The sequence below is a fragment of the Bubalus kerabau genome, chromosome 3, assembly GCF_029407905.1.
Source record: "Bubalus kerabau isolate K-KA32 ecotype Philippines breed swamp buffalo chromosome 3, PCC_UOA_SB_1v2, whole genome shotgun sequence".
Lineage (NCBI taxonomy): Eukaryota > Metazoa > Chordata > Mammalia > Artiodactyla > Bovidae > Bubalus > Bubalus kerabau.
Window position 1 is genome coordinate 24,883,928 of NC_073626.1, and position 24,506 is coordinate 24,908,433.

Below are 24,506 nucleotides of genomic sequence, written 5' to 3' on the forward strand. Positions count from 1 at the left end.
AGAAATTGGAGATAGTGAATACAGAGAGCGCTTCCAAGAAATTTTGCTGTGGTAACTGTCCAGGGGAAGGGGACAAGAGAATCATTTGAAAGTTTGAGAACTGAAGTCATTTCAACCACTTTCATCTTTTTTTTTTTTTCATCTCAACCATCTTAATGAGCCTCAGGATAAAATTCTTACCAGATTCTTACTAAATTTGCCACTCTCATTTTCCATAATGGACAGGCAGGTGTAGGTTCCAAATCCATGCCTCTGCTTATCAGTTCACAGGGCCCAAGATGTGCACTTGCTCCTCAAACCTGGCTAAATCTTAACAAGTTCTTCATATCAGTTAATAACTTTCCCTAATCACTTTCAGACTTTCCCAGAAACATTTCTGACCTACCCAGGCACAGTCTGATTTTTATTCCTCTACTTCTATAATATAAATTAGTAACTAAAATGAACGGGAATGGGCGAATTTAATTCAAATGACCATTGTATCTACTCTGTGGGCAAAAATCTCTTAAAAGAAATGGAGCAGCCTTCACAGTCTACAAAAGAGTCTAAAATGCAGTACCTGAACAATCTCAAAAATGATGGAATGATCTTGGTTCGTTTCCAAGGCAGACATTCAACATCACAGTAATCCAAGCCTATGCCCCAACCACTAATGCTGAGGAAGCTGAAGTCGAACAGTTCAAGACCTTCTAGAACTAAGACCAAAAAAAGATGTCCTTTTCATCATAGGGAACTGTAATGCAAAAGTAGGAAGTCAAGAGATACCCAGAGTAACAGGCAAGTTTGGGCTTGGAGTACAAAATGAAGCAGGGAAAAGGCTAACAGAGTTCTGTCAAGAGAACACACTGGTCATAGCAAACATCCTTTCCCAACAACCCAAGAGATGACTCTACACATGGATATTACCACATGGTCAATACCGAAATCAGATTGATTATATTCTTTGCAGCCTAAGATGGAGAAGCTCTATACAGGCTTCTATATCAGCTTCTAAATCAGCAAAAACAAGATACGGAGCTGACTATGGCTCAGATCACGAGCTCCTTATTGCAAAATTCAAGCTTAAATTGAAGAAAGCAGGGAAAAATACTAGACTGCTCAATATGACCTAAATCAAATCCCTTATGATTATACAGTAGAGGTGATGAATAGATTCAGGGGATTAGATCTGGGAAACAGAGTGCCTGAAGAACTATGGACAGAGGTTCATAACACTGTACAGGAGGCAGTGACCAAAACTATTCCAAAGAAAAAGAAATGTAAGAAAGCACGATGATTGTTTGAGGAGGCCTTACAAATAGCTGAGAAAGGAAGAGAAGCAAAAGGCAAAGCAGAAAGGGAAAGATACACCCAACTGAATTCAGAGTTCCAGAGAATAGCAAGGGGAGATAAGAAAGCCTTCTTAAGTGAACAATGCAAAGAAATAGAGGAAAACAGTAGAATGGGAAAGACTAGAGATCTCTTCAAGAAAACTGGAGATACCCAGGGAACATTTCATGCAAAGACGGGCACACTAAAGGACAGAAACAGCAAGGACCTAACAGAAGCTGAAGCTATTAAGAAGAGATGATAAGAAGACACAGAAGAATTATACAAAAAAGGTCTTAATGACCCAGATAACCATAACAGTGTGGTCACTCACCTAGAACCAGACATCCTAGAGTGTGAAGTCAAGTGGGCCTCAGGAAGCATTACTATAACCAAAGCTAGTGGAGATGATGGAATTCCAGCTGAGCTATTTCAAATCCTAAAAGACAATGTTGTTAAAATGCCACACTCAATATGCAAGCAAATTTGGAAAACTCAGCAATGGCCACGAGACTGGAAAAGGTCAGTTTTCATTCCAATCCCAAAGTAAGTCAAGGCTAGAATGTTCAAACTACCATACAATTGTACTCATTTTACATGCTAGCAAGGTAAATGGCAATCCACTCCAGTACTATTGCCTGGAAAATCCCATGGACAGAGGAGCCTGGAAGGCTACAGTCTATGGGGTCGCAAAGAGTCCAACACGACTGAGCAACTTCACTTTCACTTTCAAGGTAATGCTCAAAAATCCTTCAAGCTAGGCTTCAACAGTATGTGAACTGACAACTTCCAGGTGTACAAGCTAGATTCAGAAAAGGCAGAGTAGCCAGAGATCAAACTGCCAACATCCAATGGATCATAGAAAAGGCAAGAGAATTCCAGAAAAACATCTGTTTCACTGACTATAGAAAAGCCTTTTAATATGTGGATCACACCAAACTATGAAAAATTCTTCAAGAGATGGGAATACCAGACCACCTTACCTGCTTTCTGAAAAGCCTGTATGCATGTCAAGAATAACAGTTAGAACCGGACATGGAACAATGGACTGGTTCAAAACTGGGAAAGGAAGTAAGTCAAGACTGTATATTGTCACCCTGCTTATTTAACTTATATGATGAGTACCTCATGCTAAATACCAGGCTGGATGAAGCACAAGGTGGAATCAAGATTGCTGGGAGAAATATCAACAATCTCAGATATGCAGATGATACCACTTTAATGGCAGAAAGAGAAGAGGAACTACAGAGCCTCTTGATGAAGGTAAAAGAGGACAGTGAAAATGGTGGCTTAAAATTCAACATTAAAATAACTAAGATCATGGCATCTGGTCCCATCACTTCATGGCAAATAGATGGGCAAACAGTGGCAGATTTTATTTTCTCAGGCTCCAAAATTTTTCACTGTGGATGATAACTACAGTCATGAAATTAAAAGATGCTTGCTCTTTGGAAGAAAAGCTACAACAAACCTAGACAGCGTATTAAAAAGCAGAGACATCACTTTGCCGACAAAGTGCATAGTCAAAGCTATGGTTTTTCCAGTAGTCATATAGAGATGTGGAAGTTGGACGATAAAGAAGACTGAGCACTGAAGAATTGATGCTTTTGAATTGTGGTGCTGGAGAAAACTCTTGAGCGTCCCTTTGACAGGAAGGAGATCAAAACAGTCAATCCTAAAGGAAATCAACCCTGAATATTTATTGGCAGGACTGATGCTAAAGCTGAAGCTCCAATACTTTGGCCATCTGATGCAAAAAGCTGACTCAGTGGAAAAGACCCTGATGCTGGGAAAGACTGAGGGCAGGAGAAAAGGGGAAGATAAAGGATGAGGTGGTTAGATGGCATCAGCGACTCAATGGACATGAGTTTGAGTAAACTCAGGGAGATAGTGAAAGACAGGGGAGCCTGGCACGCTGTGGTCCATAGAGCCGAAAAAGCTGGGCAGGCCTGAGCAGCTGACTGGACAACAACAACTTCTAAAATTTTCTGTGCATATCTCTGGTGCCTTCAGAACATAGTTGTTGTTAATGGGTCACTGAAGAAATCAGAGGAAATTAAAACACAGCTGGAGGCAAATGAAAATGAAAACACAATGATCTAAAATCCATGGGATGCAGCAAAAATATTTCTAAGAAGGAAGTTTATAGTGATACAAACCTACTTCACAAGACAGGAACTGAAAAAATCAGAGGAAATTAAAACTCAGCTGGAGGCAAATGAAAATGAAAACACAATGATCTAAAATCCATGGGATGCAGCAAAAATATTTCTAAGAAGGAAGTTTATAGTGATACAAACCTACTTCACGAGACAGGAAAAACCTCAAGTAAACAATCTAACTTTACACCTAAAGGAACTAGATAAAGAAGAACAAACAAAACCTAAAATTAGTAGAAGAAAAGAAATAATAAAGATAAGAACAGAAATAAATGAAATAAAGAAAAAAAACACTAATGAAACGAAGAGTTATTCTTTGAAAAGATAAACAAAATCGATAAACTTTTAGCCAGACTCATCAAGAAAAAGAGTCCAAATCAATAAAATCAGAAATGAAAAAGAAGTCAAACTGACACCACAGAAATAGAATCATAAGGTAAAGTGAAGGCCGCTAAGTCGTGTCCGACTCTTTGCGACCCCGAGGACTATACAGTCCATGGAATTCTCCAGGCCAGAATACTGGAGTGGGTAGCCGTTTCCTTCTTCACTGGATCTTCCCAACCCGGGGATCAAACCCAGGTCTCCCACATTGCTGGAGGGTTATTTACCAGCTGAGCCACCAGGGAAGCCCAAGAATACTGGAGTGGGTAGCCTATCCCTTCTCCAGCAGATCTTCCAGACCCAGGAATCAAACCGGGGTCTCATGCATTGCAGGATTTCTTTACCAGCTGACCTACTAAGGATCATAAGAGATTGCTACAAATAATTATATGCCAATAAAATGGACAACCTAGAAGAAATGGACAAATTCCTAGAAATGTACAATCTCCTAAGAGTGAATCAGGAAGAAACAGAAAATATGAATAGACCCGTTACTGAAATTGACTCAGTAATGAAAAAAAACAAACCTTCCAACAAGCAAAAGTTCAGAACCAGAAAGTCTCTACTAAAGATGAATTCTACCAAACATTTAAAGAAGATTTAACATTCATCTTTCTCAAACTATTCCAAAAAACTGAAGAGAAAGAAACACCTCTGAACTCATTCTATGAGGCCAGTATCACCCTGATATCAAAACCAGATAAAGATACCATGAGAATATAAAAATCATAGGCCAATATCACTGATGAACAGAGATACAAAAATCCTCAAAAAAAATCAGCAAATGGAATTCAACAACACATTACACATGTACACCATGATCAAGTGGGATTTATCCCAAGGATGCATGGATGGTTCAATGTCGGCAAATCAATCAATGCGATATACCACATTAACGAACTGAGGAGGAAAAATTATATGGTCATCTCAATAGATACAGGAAAAAGCTTGTGACAAATTTAACATTCATTTATGATTAAAACCCTCTAGAAAGTGGGCGTAGAGGGGATACACCTCAACATAATAAAGGCCATATATGACAATCCCACAGCTAACATTATACTCAATGGTGAGAAGCTGAAACATTTCCTTTAAGATCTCACCACTTTTATTCAACATAGTATTGGAAGTCCCAGCTATATGAAGTCAGACAAGAAAAAGAAATTCAAATTAGAAAGGAAGATTTAAAACTGTTAGTTTGAAGATGATCTACATAGAAAATTCTAAATGAATTTGGTAAGTTCAAAAATTTGCAACTTTACCAATGAATCTGGTAAAAATTACAGGATATAAAATTACTACACAGATATCTGTTGCATTTCTACATACTACCAATGAACTATCAGAAAGAAAAAGTAAGAAAACAGTCCCATTTATAATTACATCAAAAAGAATAAAATACCTGGGGACAAATCAAACTAAGGAGCCAAAACACCTGTACTCAGAAATCTGTAAGACACTGATGAGAGAAACTGAAGACAACACAAACAAATGGAAAGGCACCATGCTCAGGGATTGCAAGAATTAAAATTGTTAAAATGATTATGCTACTCAAGGCAATCTGCAGATTCAACGCAATCCCTGTCAAGATACCAATGGCATTTTTTCAAAGAACTAGGACAAATAATTCGAAAATTTGTATGCTGCTGCTGCTGCTAAGTCACTTCAGTCGTGTCCGACTCTGTGTGACCCCATGACGGCAGCCCACCAGGCTCTGCTGTCCCTGGGATTCTCCAGGCAAAAACACTGGAGAGGGTTGCCATTTCCTTCTCCAATGCATGAAAGTGAAAAGTGAAAGTGAAGTCGCTCAGTCGTGTCTCTTAGCGACCCCATGGACTGAAGCCAACCAGGCTCCTCCGTCCATGGGATTTTCCAGGCAAGAGTACTGGAGTGGGGTGCCATTGCCTTCTCCACGAAAATTTGTATAGAAACACACACACAAAAAAAAACATGAAAAGTCACAACACTGAGAAAGAACAAGATTAAAAAATGGGCAGAGGACCTGACTAGACATGGAGAACAATATAAAGATTCTTCAAAAATAGAACTACAATACAATAGAGTAATTCTAGTCCTGTGTCTTTATCTGATGGAAATGAAGACATTAATTCAAAAGATATATTTACCCCACGTTCACTGAAGCATTATTTATAATAGCCAAGATATGATAGGTGAGTGGATAAAGAAGATGGGGTGTGTGTGTGTGCGTGTGTGTGTGTGTGTGTGTGTGGAATATTACTCAGCCAGGAAAAAGAAAGCAACCTTACCATTTGTGTCAACATGGTGGACCTAAAGAGTATCATGCTAAGTAAAATAAGTCAGACAAAGAAGACAAATATTGTACGATTTCACTTATGTATAATCTATAAAACAAATGTAACAAAGCAGAAATAGAGTCACAGATACAGAGAACAAACAGGTAATTGGGGGAAGGGTAAGGAGAGAAATAGGTATAGATTAAGCAACCGAAACTTCCGGTTACAAAATAACTGAGTCCTAAATATGAAATGTACAGTGTAGGGAATATAGTCAATAATTATGCATGGTGACAGATGATAACTAGACTTATGATCATTTTGAAATATCATTTTGAAATATTGATATTTAAATCACACTGTTGTATACCAAAAACTAACATAGTATTGTAGGCTAACTATACTTCAAAAACAAACAAACCCATAGAGAAAGAAATCAGATTTGTGGGGGAGGGAGAGGGAAATGAATGAAGGCAGTCAAGAAATATCAACTTCCAGTTATAATTAAATACTAGACATGTAATATACAGCATGATAAATACAATTGAAACTGATGAAAGTTGTTAAGAGTAAATTGTCAGAGTTCTCATTATGAGGAAAAAAATACATTTTTTTCTGTTTAAGTTTGTAACTGTATAAGATGATGGATGTTCACTAAATATGGTAACCACTTCATGATGTTTGTAAGTCAAATCATTATATGCTATACACCTTAAATTTATGTAGTCGGAGAAGGCAATGGCACCCCACTCCAGTACTCTTGCCTGGAAAATCCCATGGACAGAGGAGCCTGGTGGGCTGCAGTCCATGGGGTCGCTAAGAGATGGACAGGACTGAGCAAATACACCTTAAATTTATGTAGTACTGTGTGTCAATTGTGTCTCAATAAAACTGGAAGAAAAAATAATGTATCACCATCGGTGCATCAATTGTAACAAACGTGCCACACTAATGCACATGTTAATAATAGAGAAAACTGAGGCAGGGGAAGGAATAGACTAGCATTCTCTGTTCAATTCTGCTCAATTATTCTGTAAACTTAAAACCACTTTAATAAAAATCTATTTTACGTGTGTATGTGTGTTAATCGCCCAGTCGTGCCCGACTTTTGTAACCCCATGGACTGTAGCCTGCCAGAATCCTCTGTCCATGTAATTCTCCAGGGAAGAATACTGAGGAAATGGAGTGGTTGCCATTTCCTTCTCTAGCGGATCTTCCCCACCCAGCGATCCAACCTGGGTTTCCTGCGTTGCACGCAGATTCTTTACCAGGGAAATCCCTATTTTTTAATATATACCCAATGGGTAAAAAATAGATGTTGAATGATTTGCTGAACAAGTAGGGGGTATGATTAGAGCAGAATAAATCCATGGGTTTGAAGAGTCGGAGAGGACTCAGCACGCGCTGGCTCGCTCGCTCTCTCTCTCTCTCTTACTTACACACACACACACACTCACGAGTAACAGAGCTTCCCAGGTGGCTCTCTGCCAGTGTGGGAGACTCAAGAGATATGGGTTCGATACCTGGATTGGGATGGATTGGGAAGATCCCCTGGAGTAGGAAATGGCAACCCAGTTCAAGATCGCCTGGAAAATTCCACCGGACAGAGGAACTTGGAAGGCTACAGTCCATGTAGTCCCAGTCCATGCGGTCCCAAAGAGTCAGACACGACTGAGCGACTACACACACACACACACACACACACACACACACACACACACGTAATAGGAGACAAAGGAGGGGAATGGTACTGCATTTCGCAGAATTAAACCCGCTATGAAGTAAACGGAAACTGTCAATAATATCAGATATACAAATATATTCATGAAAATTACAGATTATAAAATTAAATGCCTGTCTTAGTCATTAGTTGCCAATATTTTGAGGAATAGATTATTTGTACCCTATCTTTGTCCAAACGATTTGCATATATTATGCAAATAAGTAGAACTACTCACAGAATGCCTCTGTTCCGTGATGCACTCCCCTGGACTCTTGGATTGGCCTGTCAATCTACCTTATTTGCATGACGTGATTTAATAAATGAAGGTCCCCGCCCCCTCATGCTTTCACCTCTCGCGAAGATAAGCGTGAGTTGGAGCTCTTCCCTGGTTACGTAAGCTCCGCCCTCCGGCAGCTAATCCCTTCCGCCCAGTCTTCTAGCTCTATCTCCTTTGCGGATAGTACTATAGGCCTAGCCTCGTTTCCTTCCACTCTTGGCGTCTCTACGTCTCTCCGTTCCCATCTTTCCACGAACGCACTACGCACGCTCCGCCTCTTTCTCCCTCTAGTCGTCGTGCAAATTCTGCGTCCCAACACCCTGGCCGACCGGCACCGCATTCCCAGCCCCTCTGCACGTCTCAACGGCTGACGCCGGGAGCCTGCCTCTTCAGCCAATCGGCGTCCTAGCGCCTATAAGTCCCTCCTCTTTATGCAAATAACTTATGTCAGCTTCGCACGCTCTGCTTTTTTTTTAAAAAAAGGACAGCCCTGGAAGTAAAGAGGGATAGGGTAAAAGGTGCCCCGCCCTTTATGCAAATAAAGGGGCGTGTCTAGGCGCGGAGGGAGGCGGGCGGGGGGGCACTCCCGGGGGCGGCGGTTGCCCGGATGGGCCGTTAGTCGGAGCCCAGCCGCGGAGTGAGCGAGGGAGACGGGAGGAGCCGAACCCGGCGCCATCCGCCGCCATCCGCCCCCGCCCCACCGCCATCCCACCCCGGGGAGGCCCCTAGGCCCCGGTCCCGGACCCCCGCGCACCCGGCCAGGTGAGTCTGGGCGAGCCGAATGCTAACGCCCTTTTCCGGCGCGGGAGCGGTGGTGGTGGCGGCGGTGGCGGTGGCGGCGGCGGCGGCGGCGGCGGCGGCGGGCCGGGGGGAGGAGAAGCTGCCATTAGCCGCCGCCATTTTGTCCTCCTGCTGCCGGGCCCTGCCTGCCCCTCCCCCTCCGATACTCCCACCCTGGGACCCGCATCTCTAGCCCGTCTTTGAGTCTATAACCTGCCCGTACCCACTCACCTTCTGGCTTCATGGGGAGACCTCCCCCCTGGCTCCTGGGCCATAACTCCCCACCCCCCTTGCGCTCCTGGACTATCACCCCTATTTATGGGTCCCCTTCCCTGCTGCCGCTGTGAGGTGGGCCGCGCCTGACTGTCCTGCTCTCCCACGAGTCTTCTTTCCTCCATAGTGGACCCCTCCCCATCACCCAGCGCTAAGGCCCCCCTTTTTTGACGCCCCACTTGGCGTCCAGTCACTCCCACTCTGGAACCCTGCTTTTATCCCGCATCTGTGCTTTCTACGTTCCTCAATATCGTCTCTGCTTTTTTCATTTCTCATCTTCCTTATCACCTTTCTATCCCAACTCCTCTCTCCTGAGTCTCCTGACATTGCTTCCTTTAGTCTGCATCCTTTTCCTGCCATTCCCGCTTACGTGTATTCTTTTCCACCGGCTTTCATAATTCTTTTATTTAGTTTTTTTTTTTTTCATTATTCTATCCCTGTTCCCTTCATAAATTTTCAAAGATTGGCCTTCTTAAACACCTCCAAAGCTACCCTCATCTCCTCATCTAATGTGGCTTAAAGTTCTTGATTTTAGTTATCATCCTGGTCTTGTCTGGATATCTCACCAACTCCCTCTCTCTTTCCTTTACACCATTGTCTACAAACAAATGCCTGGTCACTCAGGAACACTAACCGATGTTGGAGAGTTTGGTCGGCTTGGGGAACAAGGAAAATCGGGGAAAGAAATGACTGCTGATGGGGGGTAGGAAAATGAAGTTGATTCCAGTCTTGGCCCCATGGTTACTTGGTGTTCTTGACGTGGATCCATAATGCTTTGTTTTACCCACGTGTATGTAGGGTAAACCAGAGCCCACCAGTATGCCATCTTCGGACAAACTTTTTTCCAGGAGCTGGGATGGGGGCAAGTGTAGGAAAAGATGGAATATTCAAAATACTTGTTTCTGTAGCTTGGGAATATGTAGTGCCCCAGTTGTTCCCTGAGGAATTCTCTGGCACCAACCCCCAGTCTGGCTGAGCAAGCTCATAAAATCCTTAAACTCCTGCATACCTTCCTACAAGACTTCCCCGGATGGGAGGGAGACTGCAGGGACTAGAACCCAGGGCAAACTTAGGAAGCTGGTATCTAACGAGTAGGAGAGCTAAACCTCTCTTTCTTACATGACGGATCTATATGCTTTTGGTTTTATCTAGGGCTTGGACTTGCTGTTTTTATCGTAGTTATCTGAAATGATTTTGATGGATAGAGATTACTTGTGGGCATAATGAGGTTGCTTCCCTTTATAGATTGGCACAAAGGGGAGAGTGTTTATACTAGAAAGATACTGGATTTTTATTTGGGTTTCCTTGGCAAGGGGTGTCTGGGGGAAGGGGGGAATATGGCATTTGGGCTCTGTGGGGAAGATGTTTGCTTAAAGGAACTGGGGTGTTTGAATAGGCTAGAGGAAGAGGCATAAGAGGGCCATGTATCTGAGCCCCAGTAAGAATAAAAGGAAGCATCTAGGCTTCTATTGGGAGGCCCTTGGTGGAGCAGAGAGTGAAACACTTGGTGTCTGGTCACAGGCTCCGGCACGTTTTGGGGGAGGCGCCTGCAGGACCCAACGTACTCAATGAGCTTCCAGCGCAATGTCCGATCGCTCGGGGCCGACTGCCAAGGGGAAGGATGGAAAGAAGTATTCCTCGCTCAACCTGTTTGATACATATAAGGGCAAGTCCTTAGAGATCCAGAAACCCGCTGGTGAGGGTCCTGCACTGATGTTCCTAATTATTGGAGGATGAGCATGAATGGGTCATGTATTTCAGAGCTCTTTGAAGGGAAACACCTGTAGTACATATATCAAAAGGTTAGAGGAACACTAAAGACTTTGCAGTTTTATCTTGGATCCCATAGGGGACGTTGTGCTTTTGGTGAACACCAGCATCCTCCTACAAAGGCGTGTCTGTGGTTTCCTGTCTTTGGACACGTAAGAATTGGAGGCAAAGAAATGTGGACTTGGAGAAGTCTAGGGCCAGCTTGCTCCTTGCAGGCTCAAGATCAACCATCCCACATAGAATTACTGAGTGTAAAGCCCTTCAGCCTTCCTTGTTGATAGAATTTCAGAGGCTGCCTAGGGCAAAGGGAGAGAAGCTTTCTAAGAGAAGATGTTGGGGCCTCGGGTAAGATGCTGTCAGATTTCCCTTTAGAGGCATTTTCCATTCTCTCTCCATCTTTTCTCCAGTTGCCCCTCGCCATGGCCTGCAGAGTCTCGGGAAAGTTGCCATTGCTCGGCGTATGCCACCCCCGGCCAACCTTCCAAGCCTGAAAGCCGAGAACAAAGGCAATGACCCCAATGTCTCATTAGTGCCGAAAGACGGAACAGGATGGGCAAGCAAACAGGAGCAGTCCGACCCCAAGAGGTGGGTGGAGACCTGGGGGATCTAGAGTTAGGAATATTTTAACTTTGAACTTCAGGATGAATTGGGGCTTGGTCTAATGTGGCCAGATGAGAGTCCGAGACAAAGAGGAAAGACCCTTTCCTGCCTATTGCAGGACTCCTGTTAAATGACTAAGGAGTGGTACCTTTAACTTTTTGTCAGGTGTGAGGAAAGCTTGAAGAACAGATGACAGTCTATGCAAGCTTGATGAGCTAATGGTATTTTGTCCTAAAACTTGTAAAAAGTAGTGAGAAAGCCTGGGTTTGGTTCCTGTCCTCCACCAGTTGGAGAAGCAGAGGAGCCGGTACCATCTCAGACTCTGAATAACCTTCCCACCTTACCATCCCTTCAGTTCCGATGCCTCAACCGCTCAGCAGCCGGAATCGCAGCCACTGCCGGCTTCACAGACGCCTGCCTCCAACCAATCGAAACGACCGCCAGCAGCCCCCGAGGTATCTGAAAAACTGGATGTTTTTTAGGGAGCAGGGGCAAGGATGGCTTGTAGCTCCTCATCATGTCACCATTATCTCTCTGCTTCCCCAGAACACTCCTTCGGTTCCAAGCGGGGTAAAGTCCTGGGCACAAGCCAGCGTCACCCATGGAGCACATGGAGATGGTGAGCGCAAGGCTGTTTGAGGAGGTCTCTCTGGGCACCATAGTAGGCAGGAGTCCTGCACTATACCTTCAGCAAAGTGTTCTCGTAATCTTTTGGCAAAATTTTGGATCACATATTTGGTTTCTTGCAAAACACATGAGCAAGATTTGTTGCAGGTTTATGTGAAAGTGAGAGGTGGGTATCCCCAAACTGATCTTGTTTCTTGAGGAATGAACACCTAATACATAGGGGGTGAGTTTGGAGGCAGAACTGGATCTGGTACCTGTCAGAGCGTTCCACTTTCACAGTGCATCCTCAGTAAAGATACTTGTGTCTCTTGTGCCTCAACCCCAACAGGTGGAAGGGCATCAAGCCTACTGTCACGATTCTCTCGAGAGGAATTTCCGACCCTGCAGGCGGCTGGCGACCAGGACAAGGCTGCCAAGGAAAGGGAGTCTGCCGAACAGTCGTCTGGGCCCGGACCAAGCCTCCGCCCCCAAAGTGAGTGGCCACTATTAGTGAGTGAATGGGTTAGGAATCCACCTTTTGACCAGGATATTACCTTATTCCATTTCAGAGTGAAGTGCTGGCTTATTCATCTTTCTCCCCGTCATTTTCAGCTATGTTCACTCTCTGTCTTTTCCAAAATACAGATTCTACAACTTGGAGGGACGGAGGTGGGCGTGGCCCTGATGAGCTGGAGGGCCCGGACTCCAAACTTCATCACGTCCATGATCCCCGGGGTGGACTGCAGCCTTCGGGCCCACCCCAGTTCCCTCCCTACCGCGGAATGATGCCGCCCTTCGTAAGTTTGGATATCTTCTTTTGGATTGATTGTGCTGAAAGCTAGAGTTAGGAGTTACAACTTAGTCTTTGGAGGGGACAGCTGGAAAGCAGAGGTCTGTGAGGGTGGGAGGATGAGAGGTTTAAGGCTGTGGTAGGCTGTTTGGCTGCTCCTCTGAGCGGCTACTGTTGGGCTCTTTTGCAGATGTATCCCCCATATCTCCCGTTCCCTCCGCCCTATGGACCCCAGGGGCCTTACAGATACCCCACGCCCGATGGGCCCAGGTGAGTAATCTAGGTCTGGATTTGTGCTTGGGGACAGGGGAAGCCTGCTGAGGAGATGGTTTTCTAGCCAGGAGGCTCAGTCTGTGATTATACAATCCAGCCTTCATTTATCTTCTCTTCTTTCCCTTTTCATACACAGCCGTTTCCCCCGTGTGGCAGGCCCCCGAGGGTCAGGGCCACCAATGCGTCTTGTAGAGCCTGTGGGTCGGCCTTCCATTCTTAAAGAAGATAATCTCAAAGAGTTTGACCAGTTGGACCAGGAGAATGATGATGGTTGGGCAGGTGAGTGGATGTTAAGGACCAAGTATTTTAGTTTTGTTTTGGGGGTTTGGTTTGGTTTGGGCCGCACTGTACAGCTTGTGGGGTCTTAGTTCCCTGACCAGGGATTGAACGCAGACACTTGGCAATGAAAGTGTGGATTCCTAAGCACTGGACCGCCAGGGAATTCCCAAGTATTTCAGTTTTAAATAGCAAAATCTGATGAGAAAACAATGGATCATTGTGGGAATAGACATTGAGGGATAGGGTAGATACCTGGAAGAAAGCCAAATCCTGGTGGAGAAGGAGTCAGAGGAGTGAAATTGACAGTCGTGGTGAATCTAGATGCCAGTGGGAAGAGGGCAGTTGGCCTTTGTAGCGCATCCAATCGTGTAGTGATACTCGAGATGGGAGAGCGGAATGCTTGGGTTACCATGCTTCACTTTTCCCCTTAGGGGCCCATGAGGAGGTAGACTACACTGAGAAGCTCAAGTTCAGCGATGAGGAAGACGGACGAGACTCCGATGAGGAGGGAGCTGAGGGCCAGTGAGTTTAGGACTCTCTGGGGAGTGGAGGGGCTGTTTGTCTCATGGTAGAGCTGGGTTGCAGGTGATTTTAATTCCACTGTTGGTCTACTCACAGCAAGGAGTCCCAGTCAGCTGGTGGTGAGGAACGGCCCCCTGAAGCAGATGGCAAAAAGGGCAACTCCCCCGGCAGCGAACCGCCCCCTCCCAAGACGGCCTGGGCAGAGACCTCTCGGCCTCCAGAGACAGAGCCGGGGCCTCCTGCCCCAAAGCCTCCCCCACCCCCACCCCACCGAGGCCCTGCCGGGAACTGGGGCCCCCCTGGGGACTACCCAGTGAGTGTCTACAATGAGGGGTTGAGAGGGTCACTTTGGGGAGACTAGTTTCAGCTGAGTAATCGAAGCAGCAGTAATAAGAGGAAGCTGGAGGGAGGGCCAAAAATGGGCTGCAGTAAGTGTAGAGCTGTGGAGCATATCTGAAAGGGTTTGGAACATCATTGGTGTTAGGTGGGTTAGGGTGAAGAGAGAAATGCTAGTTAGGAAAAACAAGGACACCTGGGGTCTTTGGGTCTTGAAAAAGAAGAAAAAAGACTAAAATTAAAATGATGATGAGTTTGTCCCTGCCATGAGAGGCCATCAACCCCAAGGCCTGGTCTTTGTACCTGCAGCTAGAGACAGTTGATTAGTCTGTGAAAGAGATGGTAAGAAAGATGGAAAGAAGACACCTCTGACCCTGCTGGGTCTGCCCACTGACAGGATCGCGGGGGCCCTCCCTGCAAGCCCCCGGCACCCGAAGACGAGGATGAGGCTTGGCGGCAGCGGCGAAAGCAGTCTTCGTCTGAAATCTCCCTGGCTGTGGAGCGGGCTCGGCGCCGGCGAGAGGAAGAGGAGCGGCGCATGCAGGAGGAGCGCAGGGCAGCCTGTGCCGAGAAGCTCAAGCGACTTGATGAGAAGTTTGGGGCACCTGACAAGCGGCTCAAAGCAGAGCCTGCTGCACCACCTGCTACCCCTCCTGCTCCCGCTCCACCACCTGCAGTCCCCAAAGAACTCCCCACGCCTCCAGCTCCTCCACCAGCCCCAGTTCCGACACCTGAAAAAGAACCAGAAGAGTCGGCACAGTCCTCTCCTGCCCAGTCCACCCCCACTCCAGGTGTGGCTCCGGCTCCCACCGCAGTGAGTGGTGCGGGCAGTGCCAATAGCACCAGCAGTGGTAGCTTCGAAGCCAGTGCAGGTATGATGGGGATGGTGATGGGTACATCTTCTGTCTGCTTGGGGTTGAGGGTGCAGGTGGTAAGGATGTGAGTAAAGGAGATAAAAGGCAGTTTTGGTTCATTGGACTGTCACTGGTATGGGTGAAATGGATCTTTTTGCTTCTGTGGACATCTGAGGGGAAAAGGTTTTCTTACCTGAGTTCCTGAATAAGTAGTAACCTAAAACTACTTCCTTATTGGCCTAGAGTGGAGCAAGGCTGAAGGAAATGTTACTTTTGATGATTTCATGGGAAATGAACGCCACCACCATTGGCTTTTGAGAGACCTTGAAGTGTTTTCATGGGTTTTAAATGGGATAGTCTTATTTCTAGAGGGGCTGCTAGAAGTGAGTGCTGAAATTATGGGGTGTTCATGGAATATCTGTTGGTGGACTAGATCGCTCTGATTATCTTTTTTTCAATGCAGTGGAACCTCAAGTGCCCTCAAAAGAGGGTCCTGAACCACCAGAAGAGGTTCCTTCCCCTGCCACACCCCCAGCCCCAAAGGTGGAACCCAAGGGTGATGGAGTTGGTCCCACCCGGCAGCCCCCCAGCCAAGGCTTGGGCTATCCCAAATATCAGAAATCATTGCCTCCTCGTTTCCAGCGGCAGCAGCAGGTGAAACTAAATTACTTCTCTTAAGGGCTGCTTCTCTGCTTGGTTTCAACATTTAGCCTATCCATAAGTTACTTCCTGGGTCCCTCTGCCAGTTCTATCTCCGTTGTGTCACCTTAGTTGCTGTCTAGTCCAAGTGTCACATTGATGTGGGTTTTGTTTTTGCTAGTCCTGTGTTCTGGTTGGGCCTTTGATGCCTCTCACTCCCTTTTGTCCTTCCCCAGGAGCAGCTGTTGAAGCAGCAACAGCAGCAGCAGTGGCAGCAGCATCAGCAGGGCTCTGCCCAGCCCACCCCAGTGCCCCCGTCACCACCGCAGCCTGTGACCATGGGGGCCGTGCCAGCTCCACAGGCTCCGCCCCCGCCCCCCAAAGCCCTATACCCAGGTGCTCTTGGCCGGCCCCCGCCCATGCCCCCTATGAACTTTGATCCCCGCTGGATGATGATTCCTCCTTATGTGGACCCTCGGCTCCTCCAAGGCCGGCCCCCTCTGGACTTCTACCCTCCTGGTGTGCATCCCTCTGGTAAGGCACCATAGATGAGGTGGGGCGTCGGGGACCCCTTAGTCTTGGGAAGTAGGTATCCTCATCTTGCCCTATGGGGATGAAGGGCAACCAATCAAGAGGGGAGCTTAGCACTCCCGAGATAGCTCTTTGTTGCAGGAGTGAAGTAGTAATGCCCACCTAAACCAAGATTCCCCTGGGTGGAGGGATTGATCTGATTGATCTGTAGGGAAGCTGAGTGGCTCACCATGTTTTAGGAGAACAGGCACTGTCTCCCAGGAGATGGAGGCACTGACATTGACCGGACTGATGTGGAGGATTGAACTGGGGAGGTGCTTTGGGGGCTGGAGGGCCTGTAACATAAAAAAGGATACTTTTTCTCATACTGTTTGGATTTCTCAGGCCTAGTTCCCCGGGAGCGTTCAGACAGTGGGGGCTCAAGTTCAGAGCCATTTGAGCGCCATGCACCTCCCCTCTTACGAGATCGGGGCACCCCACCAGTGGATCCAAAGTTGGCTTGGGTAGGAGATGTCTTCACCACCACACCTGCTGACCCCCGCCCACTTACTTCACCACTGCGCCAGGCTGCTGATGAGGATGAGAAGGGGATGAGGTGAGTGTGAGTAGAGAAATGGGAGGGTTTCTAGCGAACACACCTAGAAGAATAGGTACTTTGGATTATCGGTGAAATGATAGGAATAAACATGAAAGGAGTGTTTGGGTAATAGTAATAAAGCATTCTGTTTCCCCACCTAGTTCGTTTTCCTCGTCTTGAGATACTTACTTCCATCTTTTCTGTCTCCCTCTTCAGGAGCGAGACCCCTCCAGTACCTCCCCCACCACCCTACCTGGCCAGTTATCCAGGCTTTCCTGAGAATGGAGCCCCTGGGCCCCCAATCCCTCGCTTTCCTCTGGAGGAGCCAGCTCCCCCAGGGCCCCGTCCACTCCCCTGGCCCCCAGGCAATGAGGAGGCAGCCAAGATGCAAGCTCCACCACCCAAGAAGGAAACCCCCAAGGAGGAGGCTCCACAGCTGACAGGGCCAGAAACTGGTCGAAAGCCTTCCCGCGGAATTGGAGGCCAAGGCCCCCCGCCACCTCGCAGAGAGAGCCGCACGGAGACCCGCTGGGGCCCACGCCCAGGCAGCAGTCGTCGTGGGATCCCTCCAGAGGAGTCAGGGGCCCCTCCCCGCCGGGCTGGGCCGATAAAGAAACCCCCACCGCCTGTGAAAGTTGAAGAGCTACCCCCCAACCCCAAGCCCCTCGAACAGGGGGATGAAACCCCCAAGGCTCCAAAGCCAGACCCATTGAAGACAGCGAAGGGAAAGATAGGTGGCCCCAAGGAGATCCCACCCAGTGGGAATCTTTCCCCTGCCCCAAGGCTTCGGAGGGACTATTCCTATGAAAGAGTGGGTCCTACCTCTTGTCGAGGTCGGGGCCGAGGGGAGTATTTTGCCAGAGGGAGGGGTTTTCGGGGGACCTATGGGGGACGGGGGCGGGGAGCCCGAAGCCGAGAGTTCCGCAGTTACCGAGAGTTTCGAGGAGATGATGGACGTGGAGGTGGGACAGGGGGACCAAACCATCCTCCCCGAGGCCGCACTGCCAGCGAGACACGGAGTGAGGGCTCGGAGTATGAAGAGATCCCCAAGCGGCGCCGGCAGCGGGGCTCAGAGACAGGCAGTGAGACCCACGAGAGTGACCTGGCCCCCTCAGACAAGGAGGCCCCCACTACCAAGGAAGGAGTACTTATGCAGGTCCCTCTTGCTCCCCCATCATCAGGAGCACCCCCTTCACCAGCCCCAGCCCGCTTTTCCACTGCCCGAGGTGGGCGAGTCTTCACTCCCAGAGGGGTGCCATCCCGTCGGGGACGAGGGGGTGGGCGGCCCCCTCCCCCCATTTGCCCGGGCTGGAGCCCCCCAACCAAGTCCCTGGCTCCAAAGAAGCCTCCAACAGGTCCTATGCCACCAAGCAAGGAGCCTTTGAAAGAGAAGCTGACCCCGGGGCCTCTGTGCCCTATGGCCCGAGGAGGCAGCAGTGGAGGCAACAATGGAGGCATGGGTGTGGAAGACGGGGAGCGGCCCAGAAGGAGGCGACACGGGAGGGCTCAGCAGCAGGACAAACCACCTCGTTTCCGGAGACTGAAACAGGAACGAGAGAACGCTGCCAGAGGGGCTGAGGGCAAGCCCTCTTCCCTAGCTCTTCCAGCCTCTACACCTGGGTCAGAGGAGGCCCTCACAACAGTAGCAGCGCCCCCACCACCTCGCCGGGCAGCAGCCAAGTCTCCTGATCTATCAAACCAGAACTCGGACCAAGCCAACGAGGAGTGGGAGACGGCCTCTGAGAGCAGCGACTTTGCCAGCGAGCGGCGGGGGGACAAGGAAGCTCCGCCACCAGCACTGCTGACCCCCAAAGCTGTGGGGACTCATGGAGGGGGTGGAGGTGGTGCTGGATCAGGCATCTCAACCATGTCCCGTGGAGATCTGAGCCAGAGAGCCAAGGATTTGAGCAAGCGGAGCTTTTCGAGTCAGCGACCCAGCATGGAGAGGCAGAACCGGCGCCCAGGCCCAAGCAGCAAGTCTGGCGGCGGTGGCAGCGGCAGTGGAGGAGGTGGTGGGGGCCCTGGGGGGAGGGCCGGCCCAGGGCGAGGGGACAAGAGGAGCTGGCCCTCTCCCAAGAACCGAAGGTGGGTACAGGCAGGTGGTTCAGTTTATTCTTTTGAATTGTTAGGTTGGGGGAGGGGAGAAAACCTGTTAGAGAAGTTGGGTTGGATGCAGTGGAATTGGAGGTCAGTACATGGGGTGAGCTGTTAGGCACCAGGTCCTCTGTGTTTAGGTGAAGTGGCTGGAGAGCAGTGGACAGCATCGGAAACACCTGTATTCCTTGTTTTCCTTTGTGCACCTGTACGAGTAAAATTTCCTTAGAAGTGTGGGAAAACAAGGATTCCCTGGCGGTCCCAAGGTTAGGACTCTGCGCTTTCATTGTTCAGGCTCAAGTTTGATCCCCGGTTAGGGGACCAAGATCCCAGGAGTTGTATAGTGCGGCCAGAAAAAAAGTGCTCCAGAAACACCTGGATTTTAGCACAGAGAACAGGTTGAAGGTGAACAGGTGGAAGAGAGTTGTAAGGAAAACAGTAAGTTTCGTGAATACTGGAGCTGGTTCTTTGTTCTCTTCAGCCGTCCCCCAGAGGAGCGTCCCCCAGGGCTCCCTCTGCCTCCCCCGCCCCCCAGCAGTTCTGCGGTGTTCCGCTTGGACCAAGTTATCCACAGCAACCCTGCTGGCATCCAGCAGGCTCTGGCTCAGCTCAGCAGCCGCCAAGGAAGTGCAGCTGCGCCAGTGGGGCACCCAAGGCCCAAACCTGGGCCTCCCCAAGCCCCTCAAGGCCCCTCTCCTCGGCCCCCCACCCGGTATGACCCTCAGAGGGCCAACAATGACGATGTCAATTCAGGTAAGCTGGAGGAGCTAAGGGTTCCCAGGGTGTTGAAGGGGGAAGTGTGTGGCCCAGGAGTCCTGGTGCTGGGTGTCTGCACTGAGGGTGGTAGGCTTGGGAGGTGGAGTACAGAGGGTAAAGCTCAGTTTGGTGATAGTCAAGGCAGAAGCTGATGAATTTCCCCTTCTCCCAGACCCCCATTTCGAGGAGCCAGGGCCAATGGTGAGGGGGATGAGCGGGACGCCCCGGGACTCTGCTGGAGTTAATCCCTTCCCCCCCAAACGGCGAGAGCGGCCACCTAGGAAACCAGAGCTGCTGCAGGAGGTGAGGGGCTGGGTTGAAGTATTTCACTGCTCTCACTTTTGAAAGCTCTAATTTCATGTTCTCTCCACTCTTTTTCCTATTTCTGCTATTGTGTTTTCACCCCATATTCTCAGTGTTGGTCACTGCTTATTTCTCATTATCTCTCGTTTTGCCCCACACGTGTGGTTCTATGTTCTACTTGCTTGCATTGCCCAGTTCCCATCTCATTCATGTTTTGTTTTTGGACTCTCGTTTTTAGGAATCACTGCCACCTTCTCATAGCTCTGGATTTTTGGGCCCCAAACCCGAGGGCTCAGGCCCTCAGGGGGAGTCCAGAGATGCAGGAACAGAGGCCCTGACCCCTCACATCTGGAATCGTTTACATACTGGTGAGTTCAGCTGAAAAGGAAGGACAATGTTAGAGGACTTAGAGCAAGATGGACCATAGAACTGTCTTCTCTCACTTCTGTGTGTTGGTGCTTTTCCCAGCCACTAGCCGAAAGAGTTACCGGCCTGGCTCCATGGAGCCTTGGATGGAACCCCTGAGTCCTTTTGAGGATGTGGCTGGCACAGAGGTGAGAAAGGGGGGGGGAGTGTCTGAGCTGGGATGTTGTTGAATACCGGCCCTACTTGCCCAACTGTCCTGGGATGAGTGTGGGGCTGTTCGTCACATAGTCATCTCCTTTCTATAGTTTGTCTGTGTGTACCTCATTCAGGTATTGGGGTGCTTCCTGCTCTGACTTAACTCCTTCTCCACTCCTCTCAGATGAGTCAGTCTGACAGTGGGGTGGACCTGAGTGGGGATTCTCAGGTGTCATCAGGTCCCTGCAGCCAGCGAAGTTCCCCTGATGGAGGACTCAAGGGGTCAGCAGACGGGCCCCCCAAGCGACCTGGAGGCCCCTCACCCCTGAATGCTGTTCCTGGTGAGGGTCCACCTGGCTCTGAACCCTCTGAACCTCCTAGGAGACGACCACCTGCCCCCCATGATGGGGACAGAAAGGTAAACAACCAAGAAAGGATAAGAAGAATGTTTCTTGGACTTTGGCCATGCTTTTGTCTCCCCTTTCTTCTGCCTATGTGTGCTGATTTGAGCTTCCTTTTCCTCCTCCTACCCCTACTTCACTCTGTTGCCCCACTCAGGAGCTGCCCCGGGAGCAGCCTCTGCCCCCTGGGCCCATTGGCACAGAACGATTGCAGCGTACAGACCGAGGCCCAGAGCCTGGCTCCCTCCGGCCGTCCCATCGACCTGGTCCTCCAGTCCAGTTTGGTACCAATGATAAGGTCTGCGTCGACTGGATCGGGGTGTCTTGGCTTGGGTGGAGAGAGGGGAAGAACTGGAAGTGGGGGAGGACACGTGTCTGAATCATGGACCATTTCCCCTGCCTCATGATCACAGGACTCAGACTTGTGCCTGGTGGTGAGAGAGAGTTTAAAAGCAGAGAAGGAGCTAACGGCATCAGTTACTGAGGTAAGTGGGGGACAGAGGTTTTGAGGACAGGCTTTGGACACCTGGAGGAGAGTGTCTGGGAGTGACCTGGGTATCCAGGTTGCGCAGATGGCCCTCTTGACAAGGCTTCTCCTTCCCAGGCCATTCCCATGGCCCGAGACTGGGAGCTGCTCCCCAGTGCTTCTGCCTCAGCTGAGCCACAATCCAAGAACCTGGCTTCTGGGCACTGTGGCCCCGAGACCAGCTCCTCAGGCCAGCGCTTGTACCCTGAGATCTTCTATGGCAGCCCTGGGCCTCCCAGTTCTCAGGTAGGTCCTGCCTCCTATTCAAGGACCCCTCTCTGTCTGCTGTCCCTAAAATCAAGCCTTTGCTATTTGCAGTTTTTTAAATTTCCCTTCTTGCTTTTGCTGTAGTTAGTGGGGTGGGTGAGTTTTTCTTGACCAGGAAAACGAGCTGTTGCATTCTTGCTCTCCTGCAGGTCTCAGGAGGAGCCATAGACTCTCCATTACATCCCAACAGTGGAGGCTTCCGTCCTGGGACACCCTCACTGCACCCTTACAGGTAAGACTTATCTCAGAAGGACATGGAACTGTGTTCAGGGAAAGAGAGAAGGGGAAGATACTTCTAGGGTACCTGGAGGGTGGTGGACTTCCACTTCAGACTAAAGGACTTGACTGGTTCCTGATACCTCTTCCCCGCCTTGGCCCAATTTCCTTCCAGATCACAGCCCCTGTACCTCCCCACGGGCCCAGCCCCGCCCTCGGCACTGCTCTCGGGGGTAGCTGTCAAGGGCCAGTTTCTGGATTTCTCCGCACTGCAAGCAACAGAGCTGGGGAAGCTGCCGGCTGGAGGGGTTCTCTACCCTCCACCTTCCTTCCTCTACTCTCCAGCCTTCTGCCCTAGCCCTCTGCCAGACCCACCCTTGCTTCAGGTGAGAGGCGGGTGGATGCTGGGCTTAGGGGTAGGAGTGGGGTGCTTGGGAGTTGACATTGTCCTCCCTGTTCCCCAACAGGTGCGACAGGATCTGCCATCCCCCTCAGATTTTTATTCTGCTCCTCTGCAGCCTGGTGGCCAAAGTGGCTTCCTCCCCTCAGGAGCCCCTGCCCAGCAGGTACCTTTTATTTTCCCAGTCCCCTTTGTGCGCTTTGCCTTCCAACTCTAGCGTTTTATGTTACTTGTTTGGACTCTTCCTGGTTTTCTGACATTCCTCCCTGCCCGCAACACACACTGCCCTGTTTCTCATTACAGATGCTTCTGCCCATGGTGGACTCACAGCTGCCTGTGGTGAACTTTGGCTCCCTGCCACCGGCGCCACCTCCTGCCCCACCCCCCCTCTCTCTGTTACCTGTGGGCCCTCCTCTGCAGCCCCCCAGTCTGGCTGTGAGGCCCCCACCTGCTCCTGCTACTCGGGTGCTGCCTTCACCTGCCAGGCCCTTCGGCCCTAGCTTGGGGCGAGCAGAGGTAAGGTACAGGAGCTGAAGTGCTAGGGAACCCCGAGACTCAGGGGTAAGGATTCAGTATCAGGATGGAAGACGTGGAGAGGCAGGACGCTCATGAGTCTTTTTTCCTTCAGTTGCACCCAGTAGAACTGAAGCCGTTCCAGGATTATCGAAAACTGAATAGCAACTTTGGGGGACCTGGGTCATCACGGACTCCCCCATCTGGAAGGCAAGAGAAGGGAATGGGGGTGCAGACTGCCCAGCCATCCCCAAGGATTTACTGTCTTTGGGGACCATAGGGGGGTCTGAAGGTTGCCTCAAATATCTTTCCTCCAGGTCTTTCTCTGGCCTCAATTCCCGTCTCAAGGCCCCACCTTCCACCTATAGCGGAGTCTTCCGCACACAGCGCATCGACCTCTACCAGCAGGTGAAGGAGAAACCCCTGTAGGCACAAGTCCGAGTTGAGTTTCCTCCTGAGTTCCCGCCCTTCCATCCCTGACCTCCCTGATTGACTTAATTCTTCCACATGTGCCCGCCCCCCAGGCCTCCCCACCAGATGCCCTGCGCTGGATGCCGAAACCTTGGGAGCGGACAGGGCCACCTTCTCGAGAAGGGCCATCCCGAAGGGCAGAGGAGCCTGGGTCCAGAGGGGACAAGGAGCCTGGATTGCCCCCACCCCGCTGAGGGAGTTCCCTTTGCCCCCCACCCCCCGGGGCTTGTATATAGATTATAAATATATATAAGGGGGAAAGGGGTGGGTGGGGAAGGGTTGTGGGGCTGGTGCCTTGCTTCCCCTCCTCTCCCCTCCCCTCATCCCCTATCCCTGGGGCCGTTTGTTAAAAAAGAATAAAAGGATTTAAAAAAATTGCAAATGATTTGGGGGATGGGTTGGTTGGTTGCAGTCTCTTATGTCATATTCAGTGCCAAGTGATCTGTAGAGTGGTTTCAGTTAGGCAAATATTTGTTACTTTACCTTGGTGACCACTTTTAACTACCTCAAAACAAGTGTTATCTTAGAAGTTTCATGGGCCAGGAATTAGGTTTTGTTTTTTGTGCTAGTGAGGTTGGTTTGTACGTGACAGCTGGGTCGGTCCTATAGAGCTTTGCTTGCATATATGGGGCCATGGTGGGACATCTGGATGGTAGAATGCCATTAGATTGTCAACTAGTGTCTTTACATGGCTTCTCCAGCAAGATCTGAGTCATCAGGCCTTTCACATCCCTGAGCCAGCGTTCCAGAGGTCTTGGCAGACACTGCAAAGGTTATGACTTGGCCCTAGGTTTCTGCCAGGTTTTGTTTGTCCAGCACCAAGCTAGCTAAAGGTGGGGCATGACAACTGCTTCTAAAAAGAAATAGTGGACAGCCCACAGCCACACGTCACTTTGGTCCTGTCTGCAAATCAGAAGTGTCTTTATAATCAGACTCTGATAGGAACAGTGGGTGAACAGTGGGCTCCTTGAACTGGGTAGACCAGTTCCACCATAGTCAAACTTGGCTGAGTTACTCTGGTACCACTGCATGCTGGTCAAGCCAAGACTTATATAGGTCTGCAGC

General features: G+C 49.4%; 1 protein-coding gene, 1 long non-coding RNA gene and 1 other non-coding gene across 3 annotated transcripts in view; 2 read left to right on the plus strand and 1 right to left on the minus strand.

Annotated features, from left to right (window-relative positions):
- The window catches only part of LOC129645742 (uncharacterized), a 29,845-nt gene extending 21,340 nt beyond the window's left edge, over positions 1–8,505 (minus strand). The window contains exon 1 of the long non-coding RNA XR_008711480.1: positions 8,062–8,505. This is a non-coding gene — a long non-coding RNA (uncharacterized LOC129645742). The remainder of the gene's footprint in view (positions 1–8,061) is intronic.
- A 217-nt stretch (positions 8,506–8,722) lies between these two features.
- Positions 8,723–23,823, plus strand: PRRC2A (proline rich coiled-coil 2A). The gene is made up of 31 exons (XM_055571070.1): positions 8,723–8,865; positions 10,678–10,852; positions 11,334–11,511; positions 11,882–11,981; positions 12,073–12,145; positions 12,482–12,625; positions 12,778–12,929; positions 13,113–13,192; positions 13,332–13,474; positions 13,906–13,996; positions 14,093–14,309; positions 14,730–15,204; positions 15,650–15,840; positions 16,062–16,359; positions 16,741–16,951; positions 17,150–19,018; positions 19,509–19,780; positions 19,956–20,086; positions 20,325–20,454; positions 20,555–20,640; positions 20,832–21,065; positions 21,206–21,346; positions 21,462–21,533; positions 21,653–21,820; positions 21,991–22,073; positions 22,233–22,443; positions 22,525–22,623; positions 22,761–22,973; positions 23,086–23,180; positions 23,288–23,378; positions 23,495–23,823. The coding sequence occupies exons 2-31, from the start codon at positions 10,741–10,743 to the stop codon at positions 23,633–23,635; spliced, it is 6,501 nt and encodes a 2,166-aa protein (XP_055427045.1). The 5' UTR covers positions 8,723–8,865; positions 10,678–10,740; the 3' UTR covers positions 23,636–23,823.
- LOC129648113 (small nucleolar RNA SNORA38) lies at positions 11,036–11,166 on the plus strand. Its single transcript, XR_008712697.1, has one exon. It is a non-coding gene; the product is annotated as a small nucleolar RNA SNORA38 (small nucleolar RNA).
- Positions 23,824–24,506: the final 683 nt, after the last annotated feature.